Genomic DNA, 26,041 nt, shown 5'->3' with positions numbered 1-26,041 from the left:
ATATATTTGCAATGTCGCGGACTGCGAAAAGGTTCAGATCTGTGGGATAAACTGTCAAAAATTCAACATGAACAAAAATATTAAGCGTACGTAAGGAGATTTTGCAACAGGAATAAAAATAGATTTAAGGAGACTATGATATTGATAAATAATAATTGGTACAGTTTTTAGAGAGTTCTTGAGAAAAAACAAGGACTCCTCTAAGGACGCTTTACAATGAAAATAATTCAATTGAAATTTTATTTTCACGAATATGATTTGAAAATATCAATATCTTAAAAAATAATATGTATAACCATATTAACAACAAAATCATGTTGGATATTAGATAGCTTTCTTCAGTTTTATGGAATCTATTGTTACATTTTCCCAGTCGCCAATAGTGACATAAAATCTAACAGGCCAGCATAAGGCGTAGAGCGCGTGTCGGTCTATTCAGTTTCTCTAGCGCGCGGCTCTCGGTAAGTGCGATGCCACATACGCAAAAGGCGGCACCTACACCTACCAACATCAGCATAAAATCACTCCAATATAGTCTTATTAAATATTCACATCACGTGTGAATGTTCTTGCCTTCCTAACACTGCCCAGTTCCGGAGGCCCAGGGTTGCTGACCTTCCGGGAGGGTCAGCCGGGCACTTGATCCGAAGGCTCCGTCACATCACGTCAGAGTTTATCGGACCGGTTGGCATTTTCCGCGAAGTGTCCGAGCTCGCCTAATGCCACAGTTGAAAAGCTTCCCGTTTCAGGATGAGCAGAGGTACCTGTCACCTACCCAACCCTCGTTTGCGTCGATTACAAACTTTTCTCTGCCTACTTGTTATGAAATATGGAAGAACTTGTATTTCATTGTATTATTATGATTTATTATTTCAAAGAATTATTCAGGATCGAAAATGTAAATGATACTTTATAATACTCGTTTTGTTTTCCGAGAGACTTTGTCCCGTAATTTTCTTTATCCTTTTGATTGGTTCGTATTGAAAAAAATTGAACGAGTTAATAAAAACCACAATGTTGTCGTTCTTTACTGGGACGGACGGAATTCAGCGGTGCGATTTCGTATGACTTAAAAATATTCTGACCAGGAGTTAATCTCCCTTTGACGTACGTCATGGAGTCATGTCTCGAGCGGTCGAGGTTACCAGGAGGCGAGAAGATGTGAGAGTAAGAGGTATAGTGTGCTCGGTGTACAGCTCAGTGCAAGTCCTGGCTGGGGGGAGTGGACTCACTCGGCGCTGGAATGCGGTCAGTCATGTTTCTTGCCCCCCTGCCTCGATCCTCACCCTTCCTCGATCGTATCCCCCTGGTCCTCAGGGGTGAGCAAAGAGTGCGCGTGTGCTTAGATAACAGGCGTTCGCATTATTCTCTGATTCTATTAATGAAGCACAGACGAATAATAAAAGCCCTCTCCCCAAGACTGGGAAACCAGTTTTCTATAGCCAACAGTAAGCAAAGATAACATTGTCTTCCATATTACGAGAGTACCTGTATATGTCTTAGTTTGCAGTGTAGATATCGTTTTTATGTACATTTGGAAAAAAGCAGGCATAAATAAATACACATATCTTACACATAAAGAAAAAAATCTATACGCCTATCCCGATTCTACCCGACCAACGTTGGGATTTGTCATCATTCTATTCAGCTTTTCTATCTGGATTTTTAAGGCGATACCAATACTTTCAGCTAACAACATTATTTAAAATACGTGCCATGAATTTAAGAAAAAATAATAGGATAATAAAATAAACTAGAGCTTCTTATTCACATTATTTGGATTGTTAAGCTCGGGCTAATCGTGTAAAAACAACATAGGTACTCAATAAGATATTTGGCAAATAAATATTGAATGTTACGCAAAACTTTCCGAGAAAATATGCGTGCTTTCAAAGAGGAAACATTTGCGAAAATAATAGAGTTATCGATAAATAATTTGCTCGATTAATAAGCACCAAGTTTTAGGATATGACGTGAAGGAGTTGAGATCTCAAAGTTATTCCTCAGAGGGTTCGTACGATTCATCGCCCAACTTCACGCAGGCAACAGTAATCGAATCACTCATTGATAACTTGCCAACAGCAACTAATTATATTGTGGATCTCGAGCTTTGAGAGCAGAATCTATTTGGTAAACGATCTCAGACAATATTGTGCCCGAACGCTGGTTAACTTGGTATCGTGATCACAGATCTGGGAACTCGGAGCGCAGATTTCAGAAACAGATGACATCTCTCAACAGACAACAGACAGATATAAACAGTCAATTATTAATAACTTGACTCGATGATTGAACAAGTGTAAATAATAAACCACCGAATATAAAATATAGTAATTAAAACTTTGATTGAATATATTTAAGCTCTCCAAACAAAGCACGGTACATATATAACATCGTATCATGAACATTTTGCTGGCATTAAAATAAAAGGTACACAAATTTGCTTTGGTGTGACCGGGAATACCATTATTTGATTGTTAATCATGAAACCAATACAAAGCATACATTACTGTGCGTTTCATTATGCTCGTTTTTAGGTCAGGACACAAACATGAGCACTGTTTTAATGGAAATTAGAACAAAGAAACAAAGTGAAACTAAAAGGACATTGTGATGGTGATGAACATATGGGGAAATTACATGGGGAGAGTTATATATTACATATTACGTGGGGTATTATATCGGTATGTCGTGTTATTTTAATGATTTGTAGCTATGCGTTCACATAATCATATACTAGCCCAGTAGTGTGCGTTTTTATTGTAGGTAATGGAGTAATTATGACTGATTCTCTTTCATGGAAAGTATTAAATCTATATAATAAGATAGTTATCTAAAGCTATTAAGTTATTTTTAGGACAGTACACTGCCTGATGTTACCGTTCAAACTAAATCTACACAAAAAATGGAGGTTAAGATAGTGAAAACATGACCAAATTCAATGTATTCATAGTAAATAATCAGTGTTCATTATGAAATTAATTATAATTATTTGATCGACATTAATCGATTAATCGACAACATAACTATTTTTTATGACACCTCAAGAGCGCCCCTGTCTGTACAGTGATAAGGAAGGAGAGCTATGGCGCCACCCGGTTGGGTAGCGTTGTGAAGCGGGTTAAGGTGGGGGCTTTAGAGAAGGCGTTATTAAAACGGGTCTTCAAGATGCGCGAATTATATGAAGCAGGAAAAACAGATGCTGGTAGCTCGATTTGCATTAAAACAATGACAACATCAAAGATTTATGTCAATCAGATGATATAATAGTAATCTGTGTATTACTCAATCTCAAATCTGCCAAAGCATATGTTTTAATGTCCAATTTGATGAAAAAATAAATACTGTGGGTGTTAAATTATACCAATCTTGCCAAACTACTAGTGATTTTATTGAAACAGTGGCCCTGGAGCTTATCACAGACAATTGAAAAGTCGGTATCTATCGATTTTCTGTAACTTTTTTCTACCTACCCATCAACCGGTGGCCGTGCCGGAACAATGACACGGTGCGATATGCACTCGCTCAGATAACAGGCTTCAGCGGGGATAGAGAATTGAGTGAATTAATTCATCGATGAAGCTAGTCGCTTTTGCTCTTCAAACAAAACACGCTGAACTATGCGATAACCCGATATTACAGAATAAACTGCCCGTTTGAATACCAATGTTTGATTTAATTTGAAAAGAATTGACTTACGGCCAATTAACAACAGATCTGTTTGATGAATAGGATAAAAATACCTTTTCTACGTAGTTTTCGCCTTAGTTTAGAAATACGTTTTTCAAACCTGAACTCAAAACACCTCTAAAAAGGTTATATAAGGACAGTAAAAGTGATTTTAAAAAATCTAGCATATAAACCTAACACGAAATGTAGTTGCGAGCTAAACGTGGTTGCATTGACCAACTCATTCCATATAGAAAAAATAGCAGAGAAAATTTCTCGGCATTTAAAGGTTCGAGAGTTTTTACTGTTTCTGAAAAAACAGTTTTCTGTTTTATATCTAAAATTGTCGTCCCCGTTTTTTATAATATGATTAGATAACTCACGTTACCGGAGAAAAATTCAATGCATTAAACAATTTTGTATTAATTGTACCCTACCACGCGTTGGTTTGGCTCAGTTTGCCTGTGTAGATAGAGAAACAACAGCGTGTTTTACTTTTACGTCAACAGATAGCGCTGTTTTTCAAAACAGCATATTTTTACCTGGCACAGGTCACATTTATTTTATATATAAAAACACATCGAATGAAAACGTTGTGTCAAAATTTCAAAGCAATCGGTGAAGAACTTTTAGAGATTTAAGATTTTTAATAAACGAACATTTACATTTTTATTTATATAGAAGATAGAACACTTTATTTAAGATGAGCAAACAGCAATAAACATATTTGAAAAAAACCTGAAAAATCTTAGATTAGTAGAAAATCGGTCAAGATGAACATTAGCATAACAAAAGATATTAACTGAGAAAATAATCTCCATCGACTTCTTATCTAGAGAGAAGAGATTGAAAGAGTTCAAGAGTATGTTTATCTTCGCCGCACGGTTTAACTGGTAATTGAAAATACGGGTGAACTAAAATGAAAGCGATGGTTTGTCTGAGCTGCATTCAACAAGCTGGGAAAATTTTTAAAAGAGGAAAATCTGAAACAGACAAAGAAAAACAAACTTTTTGACGCTTGTGTTTACTTATAATTTTTACTGCACAATTTAATACAAATAGCACGACAGGAACTGGTTGTGTTGCCGATTGCTAATGGAAATAAGGACGTGAAAATATATCACTTCGAAACCATGGAACAAAAGCAATATATTATTTATTGTTAAAAAGATGGCCCATTCGAGAAGAAAATGTGGAAGGACAATAATACTATCTTATTTTTATTATCTTCCTTTTTTTGTTATCTTCACGTGCTGAGGATATCATTTGACAATTAAAATTTAATTATTTAGATAATATGAAGTTACTGAAAGAATTATAAAGAGATTGTTTAGTGTTTTTAGTGCAGACGTGAGGTTTCTGTTGAGCCTGTATTAATTTGGTGTAATAATGTTTTCTATTTTTTTCTGATCTCCTTATGCTTGATATCCAGCATTCAATTTGAGTACTAAATCTTTTAATGTTGCTGTGATTTTATGATGAGAGTGGGATTTTGTTGTTGGATTTATTACTAAAGTATACTAAGCTTTTCGTCAAAATGTTGTACTCGTTGTAGTTACATGTTAGATATGTTTTTGACCCTGAGATCTAGAGTTTCTAAGACGTGTGTTTGTTCTTATTTATTCGAGTGAATAAATAATACCGTTTTCTTACAGTAATTGCCAAAGAACCATGTAGAAATAGATCAAATTTTTTTTCTGAAGACATTCCCGACTATTTTGTTTAGTTAGGTGGATTGTTCGTCTCAAGGACAACAGGTAAACAAGAAGGAAGCTCGAGTAGACCAAATAAACTATAGTCTAGTATCTATTCTCATAAACATACAATATAGATTAAGACTACTGCTGTTGAAAACCTAATGCATGATAAAGATTACCTTATTTAAATATGTGCCAGAAATAAAATACTAAACATAAAAATCAAGAGTTTGAATACATAGGAGTATAAATAAGATATAATAATGTATAAGTTATATTTGTGATTATCTCTGTTACAATAATAATATAACACATTATTAAAATAGAAGTAGCTAAGATCAATACCCATTGAATGTCACCGAGTAAACACTCCAATCTTGAGTTTATTATTAAATAACCAATTAGGAAACGAATCACGAACTGAATTCGAGTTGATGGTGGCCATTGCTGTTAATTTATAAGCAACCAAGAAAACGCTTTCATCTGTACGGAGCGGAAAGAACTTTATAATGTTTAATTTGGTAGACAATTGAAAAAATTTTCTATTCAATAGTATCACGTCTGCGGTGCAAACAAAATCAGTTACTATTTGGGCCAAATTGTGATAGATTTAGCATTTGCATTACAAAAAATATAATTAAGCAGTTTAAAATAGTGGTCTTAAACGAGATTTTTTTGTCTACGTGTTGAAATGTAATACTTTTGACTCTGGGAGAAAGACATTCGTAAATAATACAGCCTTTGTGAGAGAACATCAAATTATTAACTATCGATGTGTACCTTAAATAGCTTTTTCGCACTTATTGTTTGACTATCTCTACTAATGCCTTTAAATTTGTTCATTAAGTATAATTGGTATTTATCCACCCTTCTTTGCACATTGAGCCGGATATAAATATATATAAATATTGTTTTATGATATTCACAAAAACAAAATAAAATAATTTTTCCTATTCCTAAAAAGTATTTAATCCGTGGCTTAATTTTCTTGTGTGTTAAAATAAAATGGTTTAAAACAAGTGTTTATATTGTAAGATTTTTTTTAACAAAATGATATTTTTGATTCAATATTTCAAAATTATGCAAATGGTTCCGGATCATAAAAATTATGAAAAAACGGTGACATTGCAATTATCTAACATCCTATACATTTTGGCAAGCGGGTATGGTACCGCCGCTCCAGAAAACATTTATTGGATAACCAACATCCCTGCCATAGGTCACCCCGAGTAGTTAGTTACTTTTGGTGACTTAACTTGAGCAGGGGTGACGGAGTTCATGGAGCAAGATCTGCCTACCTACTGCTTGGTAGGCCGAATCGGGAAATAATGGTCGAGGGATACCTTTTTACCTCTCCAGCCATACTCTCTTGTCCCATCGTCTTACACCGCAATGTGAGGGATGGATTCATACGTCCGTCACTCCTGGACACAATGAACCTTAGATTCCTACTCTTCTACCTTCCCAAAATTTCCTATCCTTATTTTCCAAAAAAGACCCCCACACAGCACCCCAACGACATAGGCCTGTGTGGAGCTAATGTAAAAAAAATTAAATAAAGATAATTAAGTTCTTGAGGATGTATGTGGGTTATGTATCTTTGGCACAAATCGCAAACACAAATATTTCAGCACTTGCGCTTGCTTTTATTTGATCGATGTCATCCAACGTCAATATTCATTAGTCCCCTCTTCGATCCCATCTTCACACTTCCTCGCCGACACGCCCAACACAGGCAGCTAAAGAAAACCTCTCAGCCGGCCAAACTAAGGGGAAATATTCCGACAATCACATTGACGGGAATACATTATTAATAAACCATGAACTCAGCTGCGAGAGGTGAATCAGTTAATGCTGAAAGTCAAATGCTTCGCTAAAATAATTGATTTCAAATCATCTACCTAATCGTGTAATCTAGGCAAAATGGCAAAGAGAGTTAAATTTGATAAATAACACAGGGAGAAAAATGAGTTTTGCAAATTTATTAAGAATACCTATCTTCTTACCTTACTTTAATATTTTACCGGTTACAAACGGGATTGCACGTCGTTTCTTGATATTTTGAACACGGGTTCATAGGAGTATGAACCTATAATGTTTAATGACAAAATGAAAAAAATATTTGAATTTTTATGTACACGTGTTCCAACATCGTGATAATACATTCGTATTATACATAAAGTTTACCAGGAAACCTATCAATTCATTCGTTAAAGGCCTGCAATCCCGTTTTTAATCCACTTCATTCATCAATAATTCTTAATAAATTCGCAGTACTCATTTTCATCCGTGTATGAATAACTATAACGAGTTGAGACAGAATAACGGAATAGTGGTTTTAGGACAAGTAAACACTATAAATTGATGGTACCAAAATAAAAAAATAAAAATAAATTGATCTGGCAGCGTTTTTTTACTTTTTCAACTATCTTGTTTATTGTATTATCTGCCTGTACACGGAGAAAAATAAATATTGTTAATTTATTAAAAATCTGGTAGAATTTTTCGTTATTCAGTAAAAAACAGGAAAATAACAAACTATCAGTAAAGCACGAATATGTTATGAGGAAGTCAGAACACGTGTTTTAACAAACAATAATACTATCGCATCTTGACCATTATATTTAATCGAACAAGGCCATCTGCGTAAACAAGCGTTCAGATATATTCTGAATGACTAATATTTTAATAGGAAATGAAAATGTAGCCACATTTTTAACAATATCTAGATAAAAAGCCGTACTCATTTTTTTCATTGTACCCGTTTGTATCATTTGAATTTCATAATTAATATTTTTCTCAGAAGGTACAGGATGAAGGTGAAGAGCGATACGATATGGAATCCAGAGATAACCGTTATGATGTTTCAATCGAAAACACTCTAACAACATGAAATTCCCATCCCGATAAAAATGACTAACGGAAAAGACCAAGCTACTAACATAAGCAATAAACAGTAATTCAACCCTGACACCTCTGTCACGTGGAAGTAGATCACGTGACTTCCCGTCACAGCACTACCGGAAGCCACCAGAGCCATCAGCCAAACAAACTAAACTTGCGCGGCGATACATTTAACCAAGCAACCAACCAACCAACGGACTGTCTGCTCGCTTCCCGACGTGCTCTCCTGATCGGTACAAGCATTTTTTATTTACCAGCTCTTGTGCCCGGCTTCGCTCGCGTTCCGATACCAGTAAGTCTCTTTTGCATTTAAAAAGTATATTTTTTACATAAGTCTTACGAAACAGAATGTATTCATATAAAATGAAAAAAACACAGTTTGCAATACACCACTTTTATTGAATTAATAGGTGACAGCCAACCAAGTTTCGCTTATCTCAAGCTTCATCAGAGCTTACATGTATAGTAACTAATTGATACATAGTATTTATGGTTAATTTACAAGCCCGTGAAGCTTGAGATAAGCGAAACGTGCTTGGCTGGCATTTATTTATTTAATAAACGTGATGTTTTTGCACTTAATATTTAATGTTATACACCAAAGTTTTTGATTCCTTCGAAGAAAAAAAAAACAAATGTATTCCATTTGATTGTACAATCAGTTTCATTGTTCGAACGCAGAATCATTTTAAATAAATTTTTGCTTGTGTAGTGGTGTCCTGTATCGCGGGGTAAAAGGGGAATACGGGCGGGTGTTCCAAAGTATTTCGAATCAATTTGAACCACTATAGGAGTGAAATGAGAAATGAGATTTCTGAAGCGTATGAGTGTAAAACCATGCACAGTCGTGTGAAAAATGTGGAGATCCGTAAATAATGCAAGGCTGATGTGCGCATAATGAGTAAGATTAAGAAAGGGACGCTTAGATGGTTTGAACATGTATGGCAAATGAGCGAAGAAAGGAGTATAAAGATAATATATGACGCAAATTTGAATAATCTGGGACCCCCGAGGAAGACATGGCACATACTTGAATCAAATACTTGAATGGGGCCATGTCAAGAGTCAGAATAATAAAAGAAAAGGAGAAGATGTATGAATATGAATTAGGCAAGGAGTGTGTGCCAAAACCGAGTTGTTTGGCGGTTCGTCATATCTGCCAGGAAACGGCGTGGTGGTTAGTTAGTTAGTTAGGTGAGAAAAAAAACTAAAAGTGCGCCCTTTAAAATGATTTGCCGGTGCAGGCAACCAATTTGAAACCACTATCGGTGTGACAAATACATTCAAACTTGCGCTCTTTAGTATTTGTGCACATTGACAGTGATACAAAATGGTTGGAAATAGTTGCTGCTATTTATTAAAACTGCTCGCAGTTCTCCTGGGCTACAAAACACGTAGTGAGAATCTTTTCAAAATGATTCAACTGTAAATAGCTACTAAATGTTCTCATTTTTTTGGCTTCGGTATTAAATTTCAGAATTTATAAGAAAAATTAAGGAAAAATATGTTTTTCATTACATTTCCAACTATGTTTTCAGCAGGTACACTTTGCAATATTCAAATCAACAGTAAATAAATATCACTTCGACTAGATCATTGCTGATTTTTAGTCAAAACTTCAAAGGATCACAGCTCTGGTTGGTAATTAGTGTAAATTCCAAAATTATAAAAAACAGTTTATGTTTCCCAGATTTTATTAAACTCATTCCACGAATTATTATAAAAAAATATATGTACTTAGTACACTAGAATGCGTAATTAACTAACACACTAAGTATATTTAAGATAAATAAATATTTTTTTTCTTAAGAAGGATTTTCTGCAATTACGGTAAAACAGAAATCAAACATGCTTCTGCTAATATTATTACAGATGGGTTAAAAATTATATTAAATACTAATTTATCAAATATTTTGCTACCTTCATGTTAATAATTAAGGTTGAATTCTTGACATACACCGCGAGTTCGTGGCATTATCATTATTTAATAATTAAGATATGAAAATGAAACTACGTAAGAACAAAATGAAACGCTTGTATTCCTCTTTGGCTACATATACTACTAAAAACAATATTAAACTCGTCAAATTTGATATCCCCCGCAATGTCCTTGTGATACCAAAATTTAATTATTAATTAATTGTGATATTTAATAATTTAACCGGTAATTAGGACTGCCAATCAAATTTCTAACCTCAACAATGGCAAAGATTCACGTAGATAAAAGGTTTAAGGTAAAAGTTCGTCAGTAAGTAACTAGGTACCTTCCTTACCGGGTTACTGGGCTAAGCGCCGGTTAAACGTGTAAGGTAAGTTTGCCTCAGTAATACGCATGTGGTAGCTATTAATCTAACATTAAAAAAATCGGATACGTTTATCCGAGACACTATCTAAGTTACAAATAAATTCATTAGAACTTTATACAAAGTATCGTACAAAGCAGCCAAAATATGGGAAAAATTAAATGAAGATAATATTGCTAATTATTAATTTGAAATACAAGATCGACAATAATGAAGTAAAATAATTAGGTCCCATTGGCAGAGTGGTTACAGGCGGTGTCCCAGTAAGGCAGAGATCCTGGGTTCGGTTACCGATTGAGACTGATACCTTTTTATTTTTCTGTTTCATGTTACGTTTAGATTTATTAGTATTATTATCTTCTTTTTTAATGTTACTAAAAAACCTATTAAATAGTTTCCGACAAATTTCTTTCTTCTTCTTCGATGGCGCTACAGCCCATATCGAGCTTTGGCCTCCTGCAACAATCGCCTACAACTCCTCCTGTCCTCAGCGGCTGACTTCCAGTTTGTCACCTGGAGAAGCTGTGCTGCATCCCCTCTTACCTCATCTTCCCACCTCAGTCTGGTCCTTCCCACTTTTCTCTTTCCACCTGGGTGACCAGTCAGAATTCTTTTTGGGACGCGTGTATCCGGCATTCTCTGTACATGCCCAGCCCATCTCAGCCTGAGGAGTCTCATGTGTGCAGAGATGCTAGGGGCCTTATATATATCGTACAATTCTATATTGTGCCGGATACGCCACTGTTCGCCCTCTTTCGCGGGTCCACATATTCTTCTCAGCACCTTTCTTTCAAAAGTATCCAGCATTTCAGCCATCTTTACCTTCAGTGTCAGCGCCTCACATCCATATGCCAATACAGTTCTTACAATGGTCTTATTTATGGTTATTTTGGTTTTTCTGTGGACACTACGTGACTTAAACACTGGCAGCAAAGAGAAGTATGTTTTGTTGGCTGCTGTGATTCTCCTTCTGATTTCTGCTGGATCCTCATTGTTCTCTGTCAGGCTGGAGCCCAGGTAGGTGAATTGATCGACCACTTCGTCAAATTTCTTTAACTAAAGCAATATGTTACGATGCCATCAATCAAAATAATTTAATAATGATTTAAAAGTGAACAATTTAAAAAATATATTTATGTCATTCGGCGACATTAGCCGTCACTTTAACGGCGATGTTCGTTTGACTAAACCATTAATGATGATTTAAAAAAAACTTTAAAATTGGCAAATCAACGAAACATTTTTTTTTCCATTTTTTATTAAATTGTGAAAAGCATGATATTCACGAGTCATAATAGTATGAAAAATGGGAAGTAAAGTTTCATGCAAACACTAACCTGAGCCCCGATATTATCAACTCGGCCATGAACACAGTTTTTGCATTTCACAATTTTCTTTGAAAATATTTTTCACATAGTTTTATCGGGTGTATGAAAATATTCCAGAAAAAAACCACGCTCGTGAGTAGCACTTTATGATATTTTGTAGAAAAAGCTTGCGCATCACAGAAGTTGGCTGGACTGAGTTTGGTTAATTCTTCTCGGTATATAACGTCTAAAAACGTAGGCAAACATATGCATTTTTTATAGTACGTATCCCTTAAACATGTATCTACTTTTATAAAGTTGCATCTTTTTGCGTTCAATAAAGAGATTGATGACTTTGATACAATCAATAAATATATTTCTTTATCTAATCAAAATACAAATAACTTTTTTACATCACTTTATTTTAATACGCACTTACATTACAAGAATTCATAATATGCTCTTTTATAGATTACGCTAATTTAATTATTCCACTTAAATACATGTTTTGTAAGTTATGCTTTAAAATGTTAAGAATAATTATTTGTGTGCGACCGTACATACGCAACATGAGAAAATGAATAAATAGTTCTGACCGTATAAAAACTCAATTCTTTCAAGAGATGCATACAAATACAATTTTATCACCGGTACAATCTTGTATTTGTATGTCTCTCGTACGGGCGCAAACGAATAATTCGTATTAATACTCTAAAGCATATCTTGCAAAGAGCGTATTTTAATCAAATAATTTAAGTAACACCATCTATGAACGCGTAGATTATAAAGAACTTTAAGCGTTTAACCTTCGCCTTTTTACGGGTTTTACTAGGAATAGTAACATCAGTACAAACAAGGAAACAATACGTAAAATAAATCATTATATAAAAAACATCATAATATATTATGACTTAAATGTACGTACCTACGACATGTGGCGTGTTCATTTTTCCATCGAGTTATAATATGTATTGATTAAAATACCCATCAAGACCTAATTAATCTATACGCTTATTTTTTTTTTCTTCACATGACTTCACGTTTCATCTATATTATTTTAATTATATAACTTCTCACTCCTCTCGGTTGCCCCAATATTAAGTAGAATACTGCCTCGTGAGAAGCACACATAGCCAAGGCCATAAATAATATGCGGTAATGACAGAAAAACAGCGTGTTGTTGTCATTATATACAAAACGAAAACATGAAAAAAATACCTACGAGTAAATGTGAGAACAAAATAATAGAAAATTTTGTTATTCTTTCCAAAAACATCGTATTTATAAATTGAATAAAGGCCTCCTTGATCGAGGGTTGGGTTCTCGACTAGCAATCGCAGGTTCAGATCCCGGCGTACGCAACAAATTTTATTTGTTTTATTTCACAATTTTTTAATTAAAAATAACATTTATTCATATAGTTAGTAGATTTGCGGAATGTTCTGGAGTGGAAGATACTTTCAATATCGCACTGGTGTAAGACTAACATTCAGAAATGATACGTTGTTTGAAATGGCTTAAGCCGTGTTTGAAATCTGAATTCCATCATCTCCTTACCTTTCCTGAGAACTTCTGCCTCATAATATACCACAATTGAGGATGCCAGTTTCTCACTTGCTCCAGATGGTTGGGAGCAAACAAATTAGCGCAGTAAATCGCCTGTAGGAAGATATTTCACAAACGCTAACCGACGTTTTGATTGTAAGCATAAAGATCGTATTTTAAAAATATCATCATTTAATCGTAAGCGAATTTGATCGTAAATTACCATTTGATCGTTATTTGTACATTGTTTCATAAAATAAATGATTAGAAGTAAATTAGATTAAATCTTTTTACTTTAAAATGAAACAGAGACACTATTATTAGCTAACAAATATTTTCCTATGATAATTTACCTTAAGATTATTACCATCGTTTCGTATACGATCATTTTGGTTACGATCATCTTACCTATAACATTCACAAACATGCCGCTGTAGAAGTGAAAAAATATTATTATGAAGCGAAAAAAATAATATAAAACCAGCTTAAAAAACATCCGCATGTTAACATGTTCAACTCTATCATGTGAAAATAAATCTGCTGAAGCCATTAGCCAAAAAAAATATGTCATGTTATAGGCATTTGACATGCCAAAGGTTTTGCAGGTATTTCGATCTTGTGTGCGAATTCAGAGTAGATATGTATCGCAAAAGGGATCAATTTCCCAAATAAAGGAGCCGTTGTTTGGCGACAGACATTTTGGTTCCGTGTGCCCAGCAAAGCGCTTTGACTTTATCAAAAATTACCGTCGGTTAATACCTAATCCTTTACCGGCAAACAGCCTTTGACGGCGGCAATCGGCCGATATTCTGCGCTAGGGAGGTTTATGCAACAATTTTCCCGTCGATTTTCATAAAAAAAGGATAAAATGAATGCAGTTTAAAATTTGTACATAGGTTTAAAAATAAAATCATGCTACCTACCTGAGTGTGTGCGATTAATCTTTAAGTGACGTAATAGGTATTGTAGTAATTCTGTGTTGGTTTTCATGATTACATTAAACGTTGAGATTTAATTAACTTGATCGAAATACGTTCAATTTTGATCATGCAATAATGCATATTGATATTCATTTCTTGTCCCTCGCATGCAATGGTTTAATAAAAGACTTCAACAAAAAATAAAACAAACTAAATATTAATAAGCCTTTTTTACATTATGCATTTGTAAAATACATTCAGAGCCTTTCTCTCAAAACAGTCAAGTTCTTGATAGAAAAAACTTAAACCATTTTCAGAGCATTATATAAGTTTCGCAGTAGTTGGATTCATAATTATCACTCTGCTGTGGAGTAAACAGAATCTTCATACAAGATTGCGAATCATGCGGTCGGCGGAACTAAACGCTGGCATTTGATATCCGAGAGGATCTATCGCGAACCCGATCTCGTCGCGAGCCAGGACTGTTCACCGTACAGAGACCACTGTTCTTGTTCAATAGCACGAGTGCGCGACAAGTACCATTGCCGCAGCCAGCGTCACCAAATCACACCACTTCACACTTCAGCCGATGCAAATAGCGCGGAAACGTACATGATACATTTATCAACAATATCGGATTTCCTGGATGATGGAGTCGCGCTGTGCGCCTGTCGATACTTCATTTGAAATTTCAAGCGATTTGGCACAAAGGAATTTGCAAACTTTCAGTTTTTTGAAGTGAAACTTCTTTAGGCGCGTAATGGATTTTCGGGGACGGAGTAAAACCGAGTCAGGATCGACACGAAAATGCGGGTACCCCCACCACCGCTCACCGTTCACTGTCCCTCTCTCACCATATGCGCTTGTTGAGGTGGGGGAGCCGCTCACGAACGTTCTCTCTCTTCTCTTCTTTCCTCTCTCTCAGACACCAGCGAACTGCGCCACGCCAAGCATCAGCTGCTTGGTTAGTATACTGCGTCGTGAGTGTAATACGAGTGAAATACGTAATTGATTGTGGTTCATACGGTTTGGTACAGAATTTCAGTGTTAAAAATGAGTAGTGACGAGATAGAGGTGATGAACACATCAGTGGCACAAGAGGAAATATCCTATCAAATCCATGCTTCGTCGTTGAATTATTTAACCTCTAATTTTCAAACTAACCTAAGAGAGAAAATAGAGATGATGAAATGAAAATAGAGAGAGAGGAATACTAGAAGTTTCACTTCTGTCTTGCGTAGGCTTGACACACCCACTTTTTTCAGTATATTTTTTGGCTTATGTTTAACTGCTTACCTAATGGAAAAAAATAGGTAAATTTTCACCAAAATTTGACATTCTATTTTATACTAAAACTTACTTATTACATTACCTTCGTATTAAAGTTTACGTTAGTTCAATTAAGTACCTTACACCGAAAATAATACCGTTTTCTCATAAGTATTAAATTTTTATGAAAATTTGAACCCAAAATTATTCTCAATTGTTATATAAATATGACCTTTTTGTTACTATCTTAAATACTTGCTTCTAAAACAATTGATTTCCTCAAAAAAAAATTATGTTTGCCTACATTTTGAATAGCATTTTATTATTTAATTGACTAAATTAAATTGCGAAAACTGGGTGTGATAAATTTGATAAAAATTTACTCCATTTGGTTTCAGTACACATTTTAAAGATCAAGCATCACTTTATCAGTTATAAATACTTATTTCTTTGCGATGCGAATTTACTATTTTAAACAATCGCTTTTTTGGGTTTTCTTTGTCGTTCTAAGGGTAAAGTGTTTAAGGAATCAGAACTAATTTTGTAAAAAATATGTCTGTTGCCATATTTTTAAATATTTCTTTGGTCTTGGGACAAAATGCGTGAAGTGCACACAAAATATTTTTCAACAGACAAGTTGAAAGCCTTCGTTGTAGATACTTTATTGAGAAATCGAGAAAGTGAAAAACCGAATCAAACCAATTATCATTTTTTTTAAATATTTAAAGTTCTATTTCTTTAATGGTTTTAGGTCAAAGTACGATAAAATATGTTCTTGGTACCCTTCACAATATTATCGTTTTCACAATTATCATACTAAAAAACTTTTTTTTGGGTTAACTGTTATGATGTGCGTTAGTTATTTCTGCGGGAATTATTCCTGTGTGAATTATACCTGCGTGTAATTTTTTCAAGTTAAATGATTCAAATTTGCTTTTAAATTTAAGAATCACTTTCAAAATTGGAACCTTTTTTATGAAGAATGGTTCAGATTAGCGATACTTTAGATAAGTACCTGCCTAATGTATAATAATTTAACAGAACATTATTTTGATTTGTTTTTTTTTATTGGATTTTAATATTCCTGATTTTTCACGGAGAAAACTTACTGATTTAAAATATTGCTAATTTCTTAAAAATCTCTTCAAATTATTCGTTATCTCGTTAAAAACGGGACTACAGGTCCTTAACGAATGAATTTATATGTTTCATGGAACACTTTTAGTATATAAGGAATGTATTAACGTGACGGCGGACCACGTGTTTGAGATATTCGGAAAGTACTAAAATTTTATTAGGAAACGGCCTTCTGCCCCATTTTAATAGTTTAATAAATCAGCAATACTCATTTGTCTCAGTGTCCGCGAGTATATTACTAAAGGTAAATGATTTAAGTACTTCTACTCAGTGATCTTAGAGGTACTTGCTGAAGGTGTTTTTATGAAGAGACAGGAGTGAGAATGGATCAAGAAAGGATCTACTGAATTTACGTACTATTTTGACAAAGTTTTCAAGAAAAACATTTGAAAATAACAGAACTGTCAAAAGTTTCGGTAATTAGTAAAGGGAATGCTTGTTAAATTAGATTAGAATATATTGAATCGAGCTGTTAAGCCATAAGTACGACGTAATTTCGACTGTGCAGAGATAATGGGCAAACGTTTGCCATCTCTGTTGAATGTGCAGTGATGCAACTTACAATGGTACGCATAAAATAGACACAGCATTCCGATCTGTCGTCAGTGCTTCAGCAAATGGAATCCACATATCAAGATGGGGTAATATATTAGACATATTGTCCCATTATTTAGCACATTTTTACTAGAAATTAGAAGGTATTTTAAATACTTATCATTTTTTTACAAATAAAAAAAAAATATTTTATTGGTCTTCTTTTCATGGTTATAAGATACAACTTAGCTCCAGATAGGCATTATGGTTTACTTTTTGAAGTGAATTATTGTCATCTTCGTGCGAAATAGACTCCAATTTTGGAAATGTTTTTGCAAATAAAAAAATAATATTTGACAAAAACTGTAAAACATATCACATAAAACGAAGATAACGACTTTTTTATACTGAATTATACCAACTCAAGTCGACATGGTGAGTTACCTGCGTTGGCATAGTTCATTTGGAGCTGTGGATTTGAATGAATGGCCTCATAAACACTTCTGAAATTTATTTATTACACTGTTATACGTGGTGGAATTATATAGTATTAAAATAGAAAATAAAACATTTTTTAACTTATTTCCACTTGTTTATTTTACCAGTACCGGTTTCGTCCTATTATGGACATCTTCAGGCTGGCAATTGAAATTCTTTTGTTACAGAATTTATTCAAAATTAGGTACACAATGTCAAGGTAGGTACATATGTTTGGGTTATTAAATTACAATGGTTCTTTAAGGTTAATATGTCATAAATAAGAAATAATAATATAACAATGGTCACTATAGCAGAATAATCGATAATTTAGTAAATAAAATAATGAATTTTCCTGCATACCACGCAAGGCAATCCGGAAGAGAAGAATCAAACTGTATAAAAGAACACAAGAAGATGTCCATAATAGGACGAAACCGGTACTGGTAAAATAAACAAGAGGAAATAAGTTAAAAAATGTTTTATTTTCTATTTTAATACTTCTGAAATTCATTTAATTTTACTTTAAAATTAATTAATCTTGATGTATAATGTGATGATGATGATACGATTGAAATCATTTGTTGACTTGCCATAAGTTTGAGTTCATCGCGGATTTTGATCAGCATCTTTTGGGGTAAACATGATGTAGGAGTGTAATAAATAATATAATACTGTCATTATTTATTTCAGTATTAATTGTTCCTGTAACCTTTGCGTTGGTATCCTTGAAGCATGATTGAGCTGCTGTAGTCTGGTGATAAAACACAATGCAAAGAACAGCTGATCCTGGTATGTATGCTGAAGAGAAGTGAGTGCGTGTGTGTGTTTCGAACTTACCATGCTAGGCGCGAGGAAGTGAGCAGCCTTGGGAGCGTGGAAGTCACACACCTGCAGGCGGTGCAGTACGGGAAGCTGCTGCAGCGGGGGCGGCTCGTAGAGCGGCGGGGGCGGCGCGGGGGGCGCAGGGCCGCTCAGGGCCGAGCACTGCGCGCAGCGGCAGCCGGGCCCGCTGGCCCCCACGGGGCAGTACGCGAGGTACGATTGAAAATACGTCGTGGACGGGGTGACCCGCCCTGGGGGCTCGGCGGGTGGAGGGGGCTGTTCTGCTGGGCTGCTGTGAGGGCTAGGACCGGGAGAGGGTATCGTTCCTCCGACACTATCGCGAATACTAACTCTTGCTCGACTACCTGTCTACAAGTTACACGCAAAGCTCGAGATCGTCCGACTACGTTTTTACCCGACTTACAAAATTCAGTTCTTATGACAGTATAGAAAATTTGGCAACTTTACAGAATAAATTTAACCTAACTTTTAATATAAATTATGGATAATAATTGACTATAATTTATTACGATAGTATATATAGTGAATTATCTTAGACTTAGTTAGTTATACGACGATATGAAAAATAGGCCGAATGAATCGATAGTTTTCAATTGGCACCGAAGCGGTTAATTTGTTATGAAGATGAAGAATAGTTGTTAATACAAAGTTAAGCACGAAACACTGAAAGCGTTTCTCAATGATATTCTTAACACTTTGTAGGAGTTGAAGGCTCGATTAAGATAATCTTATAGTAAGAACAGCTAGATTAGAGATACTTAGGGTTAGCACAGCGTGGGCCAAAAGGTCGTGCACGAAGTGTGAGGGGATTGTCACAAGGTTAACTTAATTCATTTAGAATAGACGATATCAAAGTTAGAATAAGTATAGTGATTGTCGAAAGATTGTCAAGTGGTAAGAGTAAGAGAGATTTTATATTTTCTAAGCTACTGTTTTGATTATCTCCACGCACTCTTGTTTCATTAATTCAATAATGAAAACTAAACCTAGCCTTATTGTTTATTGATATTTAATCTAGTTATTTTATTTTATACACTACTGAAAACAAACAATACGATGGGTTGTTTACTAAATGTACCTGCTAAGGGAAGTGGAATGTTTATTCCACGGGTGATATGTTCTGGGGATATCCGGCGTTTGTAGGGGAGGACTAACTTCTACTCTTATATTGCACTAAAATACACACAACTTTAGTCTCACGGATATGTCTTGTCGCGTTTCTTCGAAACGGTGACAAAATTAAATTCGGTCTATCTGATAGTCTTTGGTTTAATAAAAAATGATCCGTCCTTTGATAATTAATTACAAAATATCATACCTTTACGACAAACTTAATAGTTGCTCTTTCTCCGCTCTATGATTTCTTACACTTGTAACTTTGAGGACGGTGATCTTTGCGATAGCTAGCTCTGGCGAAGTGGCCGGCCTGGTGAACTGGCAAGTTTGACGGAACTTTGGCGGGAAACTGCTATCGAGAGTTCGGAGAGGAACGGCGCGGGACCTGACACCTGGCACAGGAGGACAGGACAGGACAGGACAGGACAAGACACAGCGACAGCAGACAGGAGACGAGACGAGATGAGATGAGACGAGTCGAGACGAGACGAGACACGAGAGGCTGGAGCTCTGGCTGTCGATTACGGACACGGGGGCGCCGCAACGTGTTCACTGAAGAGTTTCTGCTTGGGAAAATATCCACTTTTAGAATATATTCCACTTGGAAAAGTTTTGAATTGAAAAGTTTCAAGTGATAAGAAAAGTTAATTTAATAAAAAAATTATAATGATATTTAAGTTTTAAATTAGATACGTAAAAGCTTTTCAAAACATGTAATGTTGTCAAATTTTCAGCTGTATTGTACAGTAGTGACAATTACTTAAATATTTGAATGATGATAATTGAAAAATAAAATGGTTACAGCAGAAACGGGACGACAGAGGAGGAAATCCTTCACCAGAGGAGGCAGTAGGGGCACAAGTCACGGTCGGTCCGGTGATACCGTATTTAGTATTTAATGTTTAATAAAAAAAGCAGAGAGAATATGAATACAACAGGGCTCGCGGAGAGCGCGCGTCTAGCCACGGCGGCCGCTCGCGTCAAACTGAGAAGAACACAGGAGGCTCCTTCGGCAGACTCCCCCCAGAGAATACCCGTCTCGCTTGCTCGCCGCGCGTGGATCATACCTGCCCTGTCCGCGCATAGAGAGCACCACCCGCCTGAGGGCCGCAAGTGGAAACGCACTGTTCCCGGCACTCTACAATGCGGAGGCTACGGAGTATTCCGACCCTTTCGATTTAGTGGCCTTGTTTTCCCGGCATTACCCACCTGAGCTTTACTCCCTCTGTGTTTATTTCAGAAAATTATTATCGTGGTCTCGCTTTCTCCCATCTGACGTAACAGGTACGATTTAAATGTGTCTGTTGCCTTACTCGCTGTCTCCCTCTGGCGCGCCTAATAACCTCAATTCCCATCTCAAGCGAAGAGTCGACGACTGACGTAACAGGTAAGCGACTGCTTGAATTTGACGCCAGTTTCTCCCTCTGGCGTGGAGTCAGTACGTGCGGCGCCCCTCTTCCCTCCTTGTGACGTAAGAGTCGAGAGGAGGTCTACTTACCTGTACGCAAGCGCAATGGGAGGCAAGGAGTCCTAGCATATTACCAAGTCCTGGAAACTTAAGGAATTTTTCTAATTTAAAAGATTTTTTTTTAAGTTCACTTTTAATAATAACTTGTAAAGATATGCCGTATACGGACTCATTTCTATATCCAGCTACATAATTATATATTATCACTATACTTGACCGATACATATTTGAAAATAAAAAAATCGAGTTTGATACACGTGTCGAGTAGTTAAAAAAAAAACTGTATAATTTATCAGTTGAATACAAGATGGAAAGGTCCGAATTTCAACCATAATAATTATAAGATATGGAAGGTTCTTGAAGATTCTGGAGATTTATTACATTAATTTTAATTAATTCACAGATAGCGTGAAACCAAATCTATATTTAATTCGAGGTAACATACAAAGTTTTTATTGTTTTATTGCATAATTTTATAAGTACGTGAACGCGTTTAAGCTAAATTTGTAGATTTCCATAAAATAAATAGATCAATTTTTACGCAAAAAAATATTAGAAGAGATAATTTTTTAATTCATTCTTCGAAAAACATCAAAGAATGTAAAAAATTCTGTTCCACAGAGGTAAAGGCTAAGAGGATGTAAGCAACAAGAAACATATCGGAAAGGAAAACCCTCATTTATTAAATATTGATTGAAAAAAATAAAAAAGCGATGCATATCGTAATAAATGCAATAGATTTTGGATTATAAAATAGTTTGAATACAACAAAAAGGTTCTACAGGTGACATTCTACATTAAAACAAGAAAGTTGCAAGGAATCCCCATAAAATGTTACGATGGCTAAAACCATGGAGGACTTATTCCTCCATCGCTAAAACGAAATACAAGTACATCTCGTTCAAGTTAGATTACTGCAGAAAATAACCTATTTATTTTTTTAGAGGAAGCACACGGAGAAGAATGTGTATTGCGGATTTATTAAAATCCGATTAAAACCGGGATAGCTGGTCGTTTCCTGTTAAAATTTTTGTACATTCCTGATATATTGGAACACGTATTCATGTACCTGCATTTGTCTTGATAATATATAATGATGAAATGCGAAAATATGAAGATTTTTATGAACACATGTTCCGACATCGCGATAATACATTTCTTTTTACTAAAATTTTAACAGGAATCCTATTAATTCATTTGTTAAGGGCCTGCAGTCCCATTTTATCCGTGTTAAGATAAATTGAGATATTCTTAATAAATTATCAATATTTTATATGAGTAAGTTTTCTCCGTGTACAATGCATCTAAAATATTGAACACACTACGCCTGGGTGGGACCCAAACGCGATGTCTACTCAGCCACTTTTGATTTTATTCGAATGTGACCTCAAAATGCTTACAACATTATATGTAATCAGGCTTGCTTTGATTAATTAAATTACGTATTTACATCAAGTGTGATTTATTGACTGTGTAAATTGACATCAAAAGAGAAGTCCCGAACAGATTATCTAAAAATATTATGTTATTTTTAATAATAAACTAATTTACACTGGACAAGGGTTTTTATGGATAGCACAGAGGATAACAAATATTATAAGTAATAATTTGTTGAAATATTATTTATTTATAATATAGGAATAAAGCAAAATTGATATATAATATCGTAAATTTTAAAAATTTAATATTTAATATTCTTCATCAATTTGAAGACAGAAATTCCTCCAATCTCGATCATTTTGATAATAAAATATATGTAATTACTCGGCAACGTCAAATTATCTTATTTAAAAAATAAACATTATATTAACACATTTTTTCATAATTAATTGTAGGTTCAATCTATCTATTTATATAAATAAAAATGTTCGTTTGTTAAAAATCTAAAATCTTTGAAAGTTCATAACCGATTGATTTGAAATGTTGACACAATGTTGCATTCAAATACTCGTGTGTTTTTATATACCTATATTTGTAATACACACATAGATGTCATATGTGACAGGTAAAAACATGCGTTTTTTACCAGTGACAGGTAAAATATTATTTTTTTGATAAACAGCGCCATCTGTTGGACAACCATGTTTTTTTAAATCATTGCCATTGTTGGACGTAAGAAAAACACGCGCTTTTTTCTCTATCTACACAGACAGACTGAGCTACAGCAACGCGTGGCGGGTAGATACTTATATATAAAACTCTGTACACATAAATCTTATTCAAATCACCAGTTGCACTACGTTTTTATTCTTCATTGAGTCACTTACAATTTACTGAATAATTTAATAACTGCTTTTCAATTATAAACAATGTCAAAAAGGTCTATATTATAGCCTCGTACACTCACATTTAAACTACTTGATTGAAATCTGGGGAAATACATGTGAAACATATATAAATGAACTACAGGTAACACAAAATAAAGTAATCAAAAAGCTATTTCATTTCAAACCTAGAACATCAACAAAAAAATTATATATGGAAACAAAACTATTAAAATTAAGAAAATTATATGAATATAATACATGTCTCCTTATTTACAAAATAAATAATAAACTCATACATACAAATACAGAACTCATTAAAACGTCCCAAGTACACACACACTTTACACGGCAACACGATAAAATACATTTAAACACCATACATACTAATTATGGCAAGCAATCCATTGGTTACGAGGGGAGCAACATATATAATTGCCTCCTAGAAATTAAAAATGAAAAAAGTATAGGTACATTTAAAAAATATATATTCAGTTTTATGCTCCATCAACAAAACAATGTAAAAGAATAATATCCATGTGTAATATATTTATGTGTAAAATATATGTTATTTCTAGTTAAATAAGTGAAAATGTAATTTTTTCTTTTATCTAGAATAAAAATATTTAAAAATATATCTATATAATTAAAAAATGTCGTTTATTCTAGCAGAGTTATCAGAATATTTTTTATAAGTACTTGGACTGCACCGCGCGCTTTGAAAATTACACAAGTCTTAGTGCAATGGTGCAAAATCAGTTTAATTGTTCGCAAGGCGAAGAGGAAACAGGTCGCGACGGGCAATGAGGCCTGTGCAGAGTGCGTACCTAACAATGTAACGTGTACGTACATACGAAGAGCATACCGCGTGGTCTGCGAGATGCCTTGGCCTTGAACCGCGGTGGAACGGGTGGCTGCCGCCATCTTGCGTGAAAAAACCAGCAGCGTGCGGGAAAAAACGCCAAATGAGACAGTGTGTGTGCTGCGGTGCGGCGATCTCGCCAAGTCAATAATAATTCACGGCGGTAAGCAGGATTGTTGATTTATATCCGATGGTAAATGAGATATCAATTATATCATATACCTAACTCAATATTGTCATTAGTCACTCATATGTTGCAGGTGAAATCTACGACATTCTATGGAAATTTTAAAATGGGAAAACTATTTCTATAGTTAATGAAGATGATGTATTATATATATATATATATGTAATATAGAAGTATGATGACATGTATATGTAATATAGATGATGTCTTTTGGTAAAACATTCCACGAGCTGAGAGAGCTATGGTAAAACACCGAATAAATAATATGCCAGTTGTCTGCAAAACATTGCAAGAAAAGTCTAGAACAACCCAGTTAGAGATTAAGTGGCATTTAATCAGCTCTACCTACCATGCCGTAAAACGGGGTGATGTTAAGAGAAAACATGAAAAACAAAATTATATTTATAAACTCGGGGAGTTAGTTGGCTTTTAAGAATTAGCTTTTCGGGATTTTGATTTCCGAGAGGTTGACCTTCGAGATTGCAACCCAAACTAGATAGGTTATTATAGTTTGTCCTCGGGAGTTCTGTAAGACCTAAAATCTAAGGACAGGTTGTTTCACAGAAGTTGAATAATTCATCAAATTTCAAAGTTAATATTAAGTTCTGTGAAAGTCCTATTCAATTTAAGTTATTATCCAAGTACTGTGAAGCAAACGGTTCATGATGAAATAATAACAGAACTTAAATTTTAACTTAGAAATTCGACTAAATGTTCAAAGTATATGAAACAACCCGTCATCTCGTTTCAGCACATTTTTTAAATTTATTATGAGTATTCAACATTGACATTGTATGGTAATTATTGGATTAGAAATCACCGATGAAAATTCTAAAACTAAGCGATTATATTATAATAAAGGCAAGCTCTATTGATGCTGGTATAGTTTATACACCGCTAACTATTATGTAATACCATTTTGCAAATGTACTTAAAAACGAAATTAAATGTAATTTTGTAATGTTTTTAAAGGAATAAACAAATTGAATTGAATTGAATTGAATTGAATAATAGAGGACACTTTATTAATTCATGCAAACATGTAAGTAAAATTTAATTATTTAAATTAAATAAATTTAAGCGCTTGTTTCCCCAGTAAACTAAAACAAAAAAACATCGCTATTTAATATTATTGAAAAGTACGCAAGGGTGACTTCACTAAAGCAATAAAAATATAATATACAAAAGAGACTATCCATAACGAATGAACTGGTTTTACTAAATCGCAGTTGCGCTTCTTTCAAATATTATTCCCATAATTTGAATCTGTTCTGCTGCCGACACCCCCTAGCCGCGAGCCATGGAGCCTCGGAGTCCACCCTTACAAAACACCCCAGACGTTTTCCATTGTTGTTTGATGGATGCCGCCTTATTGTTGATGTTTCATAATGTTTCAATGTACAATCTCAAGTTTACGGACAACAAAAGAGAGCAGCCATTCCTATTACCCCCGCGTTTTAAAAGTTGCCCGCCACCTCCCGCGCTTACATTATTTCCGTGGCATCTTCTATCTTCCGCCCTCCGTGTCTTAACACC

At 34.7% G+C, this 26,041-nt stretch overlaps 1 protein-coding gene across 8 annotated transcripts in view; it reads right to left on the bottom strand.

The window, feature by feature from the left end:
• heph (polypyrimidine tract-binding protein 1 heph) overlaps positions 1-26,041 on the bottom strand; it is a 919,983-nt gene that overhangs the window by 323,025 nt on the left and 570,917 nt on the right. Inside the window, exon 1 of one of the 8 annotated variants that reach the window (XM_089634367.1) lies at positions 18,603-18,625. The exons of the other annotated variants lie outside the window; for them this stretch is intronic. Within the exon in view, the coding sequence (XP_089490493.1) occupies positions 18,603-18,605 (3 nt within the window). The 5' untranslated portion in view covers positions 18,606-18,625. Of the gene's footprint in view, positions 1-18,602; positions 18,626-26,041 lie in introns of those variants that run through there. 8 annotated transcript variants of the gene reach the window in all.

The sequence above is a fragment of the Hesperophylax consimilis genome, chromosome 1 (assembly GCF_061612785.1).
Source record: "Hesperophylax consimilis isolate HC1 chromosome 1, BYU_Hcon_1.0, whole genome shotgun sequence".
NCBI lineage: Eukaryota > Metazoa > Arthropoda > Insecta > Trichoptera > Limnephilidae > Hesperophylax > Hesperophylax consimilis.
This window is presented reverse-complemented; position numbering and strand designations above follow the sequence as displayed.